The 9,578-nt window shown below is 40.8% G+C and overlaps 1 protein-coding gene across 4 annotated transcripts in view; it reads left to right on the top strand.

Annotated features, from left to right (window-relative positions):
* ZNF26 (zinc finger protein 26) overlaps positions 1-8,455 on the top strand; it is a 29,183-nt gene extending 20,728 nt beyond the window's left edge. For all 4 annotated transcript variants that reach the window (XM_010852485.1, XM_010852486.1, XM_010852487.1 and 1 more), the window contains 3 exons: positions 3,920-4,046; positions 4,284-4,379; positions 6,414-8,455. In XM_010852485.1, coding sequence (XP_010850787.1) covers positions 3,920-4,046; positions 4,284-4,379; positions 6,414-7,765 — 1,575 coding nt within the window. In that variant the 3' untranslated portion in view covers positions 7,766-8,455. The remainder of the gene's footprint in view (positions 1-3,919; positions 4,047-4,283; positions 4,380-6,413) is intronic.
* The last annotated feature ends 1,123 nt before the right edge of the window (positions 8,456-9,578 follow it).

Here is a 9,578-nt window from a genome sequence, read left to right as displayed (position 1 = left end):
CCCTTGGACTGCAAGGAGATCCAATCAGTCCATTCTGAAGGAGATTCGCCCTGGGATTTCTTTGGAAGGAATGATGCTGAGGCTGAAACTTCAGTACTTTGGCCACCTCATGTGAAGAGTTGACTCATTGGAAAAGACTCTGATGCTGGGAGGGATTGGGTGCAAGAAGAGAAGGGGACGACAGAGGACGAGATGGCTGGATGGCATCACTGACTCGATGGACATGAGTCTGAGTGAACTCTGGGAGTTGGTGATGGACAGGGAAGCCTGGCGTGCTGCGATTCATGGGGTCGCAAAGAGTCTGGCACGACTGAGCGACTGATCTGATCTGATTCTTGCCTGAAGAATCCCACTGACAGAGAATCCTGGCAGGCCACAGTCCACAGGGTTGTAAATAGTTGGACATGGCTGAAGCGACCTCACGCGCATAGACGCAAGACTTTTTTGCTTGTGGCAGCTCTGCCCCAGTGAGGGTTGAATGTGAAGGTGGTGCAGCTGTTTGGATAGTGGGTACCCTGGTGGTGCCAAGTGTGCAGGGACACGGACTGCCTCGGCCATAGGAGTTATTGGCCCTATCAGAGTCTTTTTCAAGACCTTGATAGCTGGTGATCAGAAGGCCTTTTCGCTAGTCTTTCTCTATAGCTCCACCTGTTCATGCATTTACAGGGCTCCCTTGTCTAGGGTCCTTCTCTGTTGTTGGGCACGTCAGGCACATAGAGGGATCCCCCTGGCTGGGGTCCTACTCTGTAGTTTGGCACATCAGTCACTTAAAGGAGCACCCTGGGTGGGGTCCTACTCTGTAGTTCAGTGTGTCAGGCGCTTGATGGGTTCAGCTGCCAATGCTAGCATGTAGGGAGATAGAGGCTATGGCGATGGCTTGACTCACTACACATGACTCAGCAGTATCGCCTTGCTTCCATGTCTGCCTGGCTTTCCTCCACAGGCATTTCCCACCACAGTCTCCTCCCTCACATCCCCTCGGTCCATTTCTCTGCAGTCAACGGCAGCCCTCGCCCTGGGATTGCTCCACAATCCTATGCACCAGCTCCCAGCCACTGTGCCTTCTAGGGGACCTGTGTCCCTGTCCAGGGTACATATGGCTGTGGCAAGGACTGTCTGATTTTCATTCCATTTAAGCTGCCACAGATCAGCTGTTTCACTCTCGGCCTTAAATGTTTCTCCTCTGACCCAGACAGTTGCCCCAATGTGGAGATCGGACCCCTGCTTCAGTTCCCCCACCCTCTGAGGGCAGGTCCAGTCCTAATAATACACCTGTTTCTCCCCCTAGTTCCTTCATCCTACGAAGTTTTGCGTGGTTCTCTATATTCTTTTCCAGTGGTCAGGTACTCCTGTCTGCTGTCAGCTCGTGTTCTGCAAGCACTTCTGTGTCTGAAGGTGTATTCCTGATGTATCCGTGAAAAGACATGTATTCCACATCCACCTACTCCTCCACCATCTTGTTCCCTATTGTGTTTTCTTTTTCTCTACATTTATGTATTTTATCACATGTATTTTTGGTTATGTTTTTCTCTATTTTTAAGTTTCATTCCTGAATACTTTATGTCAATTTGTGTTGTGGTTTTTCTTATTACATTTTCAAGTTGGTTACTGTTGATGTATCAAATAGCTATTTCATGTTGATTTTGTTAAAAAATTGCTGCCCTCTTGATGTGTCTTCTTGATTTTCACGTTATGCCAGCTGTTTCTCTTAGGTTTTTTAGTCAGAAAATCATGTTTTTAGACAATGAGAGTAGTTTTTCCTCCTTGCTTAATGTTTATCATTGGTATTTTGCTTTGTGCCCACTATGCCAGGTCTTCTTGGACAGCACTGACTAGTAGAGTTGATATGAAGATTTCAACTTGTTTCTGAAGAACAATTTCAAATTGTTCCTGATTTTAGAGGGAACACTTCTAATGTTTCACACAAAGTATGATATTTTTTATAGGCTTAGGGAAATTACTTTTACCTGTACTGAACTGAATTCTGATTTTTGAAGGTGTTAAGTTTCATCATAGTACTTTGTTTCTCTATTGAGATAATTGTTTTCCATTAATGTACTAATGTTACTTATTTTTTTTGTTACAGTTTTGTTTTTTTGTAAAGTTTGGACTGTCCTTTAATTTTTTGGAATAATTTCTTTCGTAAACTATTGTTTATGCACGTATAGGATTCATTTTAATGTTTTTATCTAAATATTTGTTAGTATTTTTATCTAGGTTTTTAAAAAATATTCATTTTACTTATTTGACTGCACTGGCACTCAGACAGTGTCATGTGTGGGAACTGTTCTCTGAGGCCCTGCACCACTGGGATCTAGTTCCCTGAACAGGAGTTGAACCAAGGCCCCCTGTATTGGGAGTGCAAACTTAACCACTAGGTCACCAGGGAAGTTCCCGTTAGGTTTTGGGTTTTTATTTTAGGATTTATTTATTCATTTATTTTTGGCTGTGCTAGGTCTTCATTGCCACTCTTGGGCTTTCTCTAGTTGTGGTAATTGGGGGCTATTCTCTAGTTGCAGTGCTTGGGCTTCTCCCTGAGGTGGCTTCTCTTGTTGCAGAGCACAGGCTCTAGAGTGTGGGTTCGGTAGTTATTGATCGTGGGCTTAGTTCCCCTGTGGCATGTCAATCTTCCCAGACCAGGGATTGAACTTGTGTCTACTGCATAGGGAGGCAGAGTCTTAACCATTGGACGCCTAGAGAAGCCCTAAGTATTTTTAACAAATGAAATTGTGCAAGTTGTGCTGTCTTGCCTTCTCTGTGAGATTATACAAGTTTATATAATGAGTTTACCATCATTTCCTGGCTCTACATCTATGGGAGAAATTTTCTGTTTCTTGGATATTGATAAAACTTACTTTTATAGATAGTGTGGGGCTGTTTACTTTATGGAGAGGCTATACCTCTGATTACTATTTCAGTGTATTTTATGATCGTGGACTAATCAGTCTGGTCTTCCTAATTCTTTCTGGGAAAATTTTGACTACTTTGATTTTCTAGGAAAGTTTCTATCTCTTCTAAGTTTTCATATTTATTGGAACAAATGTATAAATACAGTCAACTCTGCTGTCGTGTTTGCTTTAAAAATGTAAATTTGTTTCAATATGTTAGGGAATGCTGTGAGCTTTCTGATTTCAGGCAAGCCTATTTTCACCATTCTATAATAAACTACAGTGCTTCTGACACAAACATCGGGTCTTTTATAAGGTACAGTGCCATATTCGTGGTGGTATTTATATATTTCTTAACCATTAAACATGTATAAAACTCTACTGTTTTTATTAAGATTTTTTATTTTCTTTTTTTCATGTGTGGTGATAAAGGTGTTACACCCCAGCCCTGTTCTTCCCATAAGCCTGAGACTTTCATAGTGGTGTATTTTTTTTTTTTTTTGTAAATACATACCACATTATAGCAGAACTGCCTTTGTATAATGATTGCTTGCAAACTTTAAAATCGCTTCTATATCCTAGATTTTATGCACATAGTCTTGGTCATAATAATTTTCTTATCCTTATTTCTTGATTATGCTTGTCCCATTAAAAAAGTTTTAGTAGTTCTTTTGTATTTTATTTTTATCAAGCTTAAAAATAGTAAAAGGCTTAAAATAGGGCTCCTGGTTGACTGCTTCCCCCACCCCCACCCCAGCCCCAGCATAGATGTTTGTTTCCCTCTACAAGACTAAAACCTTCTTGAGACCAGAATGGGTTTCACTCATCCTGAAATCTTCAGAACCCAAAAGATTATGTGGCACATGGAGGCTCAATTATTAGTAGTATTTTTAATTCCCTCTCAAAAGAAGTGGTGGCCTGGGCACAGGAGGCAGACTGTGGAGGATATTCTCCTTTCCTGGGTCCTCTACAGCTTCTCCATGTCTCCAACTGTAATTGCAGCCTATTGAGTAATGTGTGTGTTGTTACAGGAGTTGTTGTCATTCACGGATATATCTATGGAGTTCAGCTGGGAAGAGTGGCAGCTGCTTGATTCTGTGCAGAAACACCTGTACCGGGATGTGACTCTGGAAAACTATAGTAACCTGGTGTCTGTAGGTAAGTACAGCTTCGTGAGCCTGTACAAGCCCAGATCATGAGTCATAAGTCACCATTGCCTTTTCTTTTGTTGATCTACCCTGAAGCCTCTGGAGGTTACATGTTTTTAGCCCCTACTGAACCCTCAGCTCCTCACTGTCATCTTCCCCAAGTGCAAACAAGCTGCTTTCTTTCCTCCCTCCTGACCTCTTAGTCCTCAGCAGTCTGACTACATTCTCTATGACTTTCCCTTAACAGGGTATCATGGTACCAAACCTGATTTAATCTTCAAGTTGGAGCAAGGAGAAGAGCCATGGATCATAAACTTCGAGGTTTCCCATCAGAGCTGTCCAGGTGGGTGAGCAGATACCATGAAGATGGGAGGTGGGGAGTAAACCATGTTGGCATTCAGGCAGTGTCATGTGTGGGAACTGTTCTCTAACCTCTTGTACCATTGGAGCAGCTCAAGATGAGCCCAAGAGTCCTCAGGTGAGGGCTATCACTTGCCTCCCATGACTCCAAGAGGCTGGTGGGCTGTTCTCTACACACTGCTCAAAGGCAGTTGTGTGTTCTCTACACACAACTCAAAGGTTGCTTTCTGGGTTAGTTTCCTTCCCTCAAGCACATTCCTTACTGTGGTCATGGGCCTTATTTTCCCTTTTGCCTCTGCAGTTAATTCCCTCAACTTTACCTGCAGTCTTCTCCTTCTCTCCTCTTGACCATCTTAGGAGGTTTCATTGCTTCCTTCACTCTTCTCACACTAGTCATTTGGAAATTACAACTCTTACCTTCTTGAGCACTTTTCTTTCTTTTTCTTTTTTGCCACACCTCATGGCTTGCAGGATCTTAGTTCCTTGACCAGGGATAGAACTCATACCCCCTGCAGTGGAAACATGGAGTCTTAAGCACCAGACACTGGGGAAGTCCCTTGGGCACTTTTCTGAAAAGAATTCTGAAACCTAGCCTTAAGTGGTTTTTATCACCTTATATTTGTTTCCCTGATTACTCTTTCTCTTCCCTTTCAAGTTGTCCAAGTTTGGGCTTCTCCTCTATATCGTAACTCTGGAAGGACTCTTCCATCCTGAAAATTGAACTTTTTCTGCCCAGTGTTGTAACAGCAGAGCTGTCATCCCCTCCTCTCTTCTTCCTGCACTCTGGTTCCAGCTTTATATGCTTCAGGACAGAGCTCTTGATCTCCCATTCTGCATTCTCAGTGGCAGAAATTGGAAGACACTTCTGAAATTGCTCTTCCTCTTCAGTTTTCCCACCGTTTTCTTTTTTGGGGAAGAAAATGTTTAGCAAGCAGTCCTGAGGAAACAGGACAGCTTCTGAGGTCCCCAGTACAGCAGTCATGTCCTAGGGTGACTGAGGCTTGTGTCTGATGCGTGCTGTCGAGACCTTGCCCTGTTCTTGCTGCTTTCCTTTAACCTTGCCTTTCTATAACTCTCATCATCACAGTGTTCAGGCTTCACAGATAGACTTTCCCATTTTCTCTACATCTCTTGTCCAACCTTAAATGTGACCTTCTCCAGGGCTCTTTCCCTCATGTCATTCAATACCTTGTATGTGCTGTTGATGCCTAATTTTTACTGAGCACTGAACTTAAGTGCAGAGAAGGCAATGGCACCCCACTCCAGTGTTCTTGCCTGGAGAATCCCAGGGACGGCGGAGCCTGGTGGGCTGCCATCTGTGGGGTCGCACAAAGTCAGACAAGACTGAAGCAACTTAGCAGCAGCAACAGCAGCAGAACTTAGGTGTAACTGCCTACCTGCTTCTATGTTTGAATATTTAATGAAGATCTCCAGTATAATAAGATCCAAAACAAAGTCCTTTGTCTTTCTCCAAACATGTCTCTCTCCCAGTGTTTTCAGTCTCAAAGAGCAGTACCTCCTGCTTCTCAAGTCTCAAATCTAGGAGTTTCTCTTGCTTCTGTCTAAAATGTTTTTACCTTAATTTTCTTATGGCTCAATCCCTGTTTTAATATCTCATTGTACCATCTTAAACGTTATACCTAGCTATTATGTACCCTGTTGATTCACCATTTGAGTAAACTGCTGAAATGATAAAATTGGCATAAATAGTTGGCAATGGATTTTATCAGTAAGTGCAGGCTAAATTTTTTAAACTTCTATATAAAAAATACTTCTCATCACTGCTTATCAGCTACCCATTTCTGTAGAGGGATTTATTGTGGTTTGATTCACTTCCCCTTGCCCCCACACTTGGTTATATGGTGTGTGTGTGCACTTGGCCATTATTTCTTTTGAACCATTGTCAGAGGCCTGGACCAGAAGAAAAACACTCATTAAATAGCAGTTCTAAAGTGTTTTAATTCTAATCAGGTTTATTTATGATTTTTAAATTACAATGTTGTTTTTTTTTTCTTAGACGGTTGGGAAGAATGGTACCAGAAAAATCATAATGAATTTGAAAGTGTTCAGAGAAGCTATGCTTGTAATGCATTTGGAAAACTTCATCTGAGCAAAACCCACATTTCTTCAAGACAAAGACTCCTTAAGTATAAAACACATGGAAAAAGTTTGACACAAAACTTAGCTTCAGCCACAAGCTGTCTAAGAAAGAATACTGATCAATTTCATGGGTATAAAGAATCATATTTTATTAAGCATCAAAGAACTCATAGTATAGAAAAAAACTGTGTATGTAACGAATGTGGGAAAGCTTTTCGTTGTAAATCACAGCTCATTGTACATCTCAGAATTCATACAGGAGAGAGACCATATGAGTGCACTAAATGTGAAAGAGCCTTCAGTGCCAAGTCAAACCTCAATGCTCATCAAAGAGTCCACACAGGAGAAAAGCCCTACTCTTGCATCGAATGTGGGAAAGTCTTCTCTTTCAGGTCACAACTTATTGTCCACCAGGAAATTCACACAGGAGGGAAACCTTACGGGTGCAGTGAATGTGGGAAAGCCTACAGCTGGAAATCACAACTGATTTTACACCAGAGAAGCCATACAGGAGTGAAACCATATGAATGCAGTGAATGTGGGAAAGCCTTTAGTTTGAAGTCACCATTTGTTGTGCACCAGAGAACTCATACAGGAGTGAAACCCCATAAATGCAGTGAATGTGGGAAAGCCTTTAGGAGTAAGTCATACCTCCTTGTTCACATTAGGATGCACACAGGAGAAAAACCCTATCAATGCAGTGACTGTGGCAAAGCTTTCAATATGAAGACACAACTTGTTGTGCATCAGGGAATTCATACAGGAAATAATCCTTATCAATGCAGTGAGTGTGGGAAAGCCTTTGGCAGGAAGGAACAGCTCACTGCACATCTGAGAGCTCATGCAGGAGAGAAACCTTATGGATGCAGTGAGTGCGGGAAGGCTTTCAGCAGCAAATCATACCTCGTTATACACAGGCGAACACACACAGGAGAGAGACCCTATGAATGTAGTTTCTGTGAGAGAGCCTTTTGTGGGAAGTCACAGCTAATTATACATCAAAGAACTCACTCAACAGAGAAGCCCTATGAATGTAGCGAATGTGAAAAAGCCTATCCCAGAAAGGCATCACTTCAGATACACCAGAAAACTCATTCAGGAGAAAAACCGTTTAAATGCAGTGAGTGCGGGAAAGCATTTACTCAGAAGTCATCTCTCAGTGAACACCAAAGAGTTCATACAGGAGAGAAACCATGGAAATGCTCTGAGTGTGGGAAATCCTTCTGTTGGAATTCAGGGCTTCGTATACATCGAAAAACTCACAAGTGAGAAATCAGAACAGAATAAATTTGGATGCATACTCACAGAAGTTGATCCTCAAGAGAATTCAGATGATAATAGAAGCAGGATATATAAGTAGGAACACCTAAAAGTACATTCTAATCAGATTAGTCATGTGGGAGAGAGACCAATCATATTTGGAATGAATATGCAAAAGCTTTCAGAAATAAGTCATGCAAATCTTTATACACAGGAGAATGGTTGAAGGAATAAAGAGCAGTAATGGTATCATATACAGTAGCATAATTATGAAGATTTAATTTGGGAAATGCATATTAAGTCCATATGAATTTAATAAATCAGGAAAGCACTTTTCCATAGAAGATGTGTTACATGGGGAGTCATGTTCCAGATTTGATGCTGTTTTTGAGTGAAGAAAGTCCTTGGTGGAGGATAAAGTAGTTTTGTTTTATTTTTTAATATGTAACTAATAGGAAAATAGCAAAGAACATATTTTGAAGGTTCAGGGGCATGGAGTGTGACTTTCCTGAGTAATACTGCATAGCATTTTTTTTAATTTTGGTATTTTAAAATGTAACTTGTTATATTTGATAATTTGTGGAATAACATCTTCCAATATTCTTTATATTAAATGCTAAGTATCAGTATTGTCTCTTTATTTCTTAGCAATATAACTAAAATAGCTTGAATTTTAATAAATGAAAGGATTTTATCTTACTCCAAATGATTTTACTTATTCAATAAGTGGGTCTGTCCATTTTTACAGGGCTGCTTTCCAAGAGCACTCATGGTAATGAAGATTGATTGTATTTAGCAATTTGGTGTCTGCTCCCTATTTATTGATAAGAGTGGCTTAGAATTCTCTGGAGAAATACTCCTCCTATGTTGTGCACATCCTTGTGGTGTATCTCTCAGGGTGTCCTTCCCACCAGCCATAGGTGAGCATTCTGCCACGGTTGAGTCATGATAACATCTTTTCCAGGAGTTTGAGTCTCTAATTCAGTCTCACATGAACCAGAAGGGAAATACCAGAATTCATTCTTGTACCACAGTTTTAAGACCATCAATTAGTTCCTGCTATTTCAATTTCTCAGGATAACTTTGGATATTCTGAACCTAATTTTCTGGTGTTCTGTGCGCTTCCTCATATTTGCAATAAAAATATTATTTTCTGCTAATGTTAAGAAGAATGAGTTCTATTTCTTGTAACTGAAAGGCTTTAATTGGTAAATAGTGTCACTGGAATAAACTGTTAGTAAACTGTTGGATAGTAAACTGTTAAAGAAAAGTGGGGTTTGTGGTTTAGGTTTATTCCTAAGACAAGAATAAAATCTTTCAGATTTCTACTTATATTCCAAAGTGGATTTTTTAGCTCATAGTATGAAATAGTGTTGTTGCTTATGTACACCAAGAACCTCATGGACTCTGTTGGTAAGATTCTGGCAACACTCAGGAGCTATTGTCCTAGAAAACTTTTAAATTTATGAGGAAATCTGGAACATCAGATGAAATGGCTAGTTCTGGTTCCATCAGCTCTTAAACACAAGGCCAGACTTGAAGGCCTGAATCTCATCTCAGCGCAGAGTGTTGTCAGCAGTTCTCTGACATTGTGGAAATAATTGCTTACTCAAGAGTTGTAGGGTTGAGATGATGGAAATCAAAGACACAGTTGCTGAGGTACAGAGTCATCTACCTTAAGTGCACCAATCCCTTATGTATACATGTTAGAAAAAGTGTCTCTTGATAATCGATCATTTGAGTAGAGGATCCTGTGAAGAATCTGAGGACTCAACCTAGCAAACTCATGATACACTTTGTATGCTTGTCACTCGGGGATACA

The sequence above is a fragment of the Bison bison genome, unplaced genomic scaffold, assembly GCF_000754665.1.
Source record: "Bison bison bison isolate TAMUID 2011002044 unplaced genomic scaffold, Bison_UMD1.0 scf7180017864312, whole genome shotgun sequence".
Classification (NCBI taxonomy): Eukaryota; Metazoa; Chordata; class Mammalia; order Artiodactyla; family Bovidae; genus Bison; species Bison bison.
Note: the sequence above shows the minus strand (reverse complement) of the source record. Positions and strands in the feature narration are given on the sequence as shown.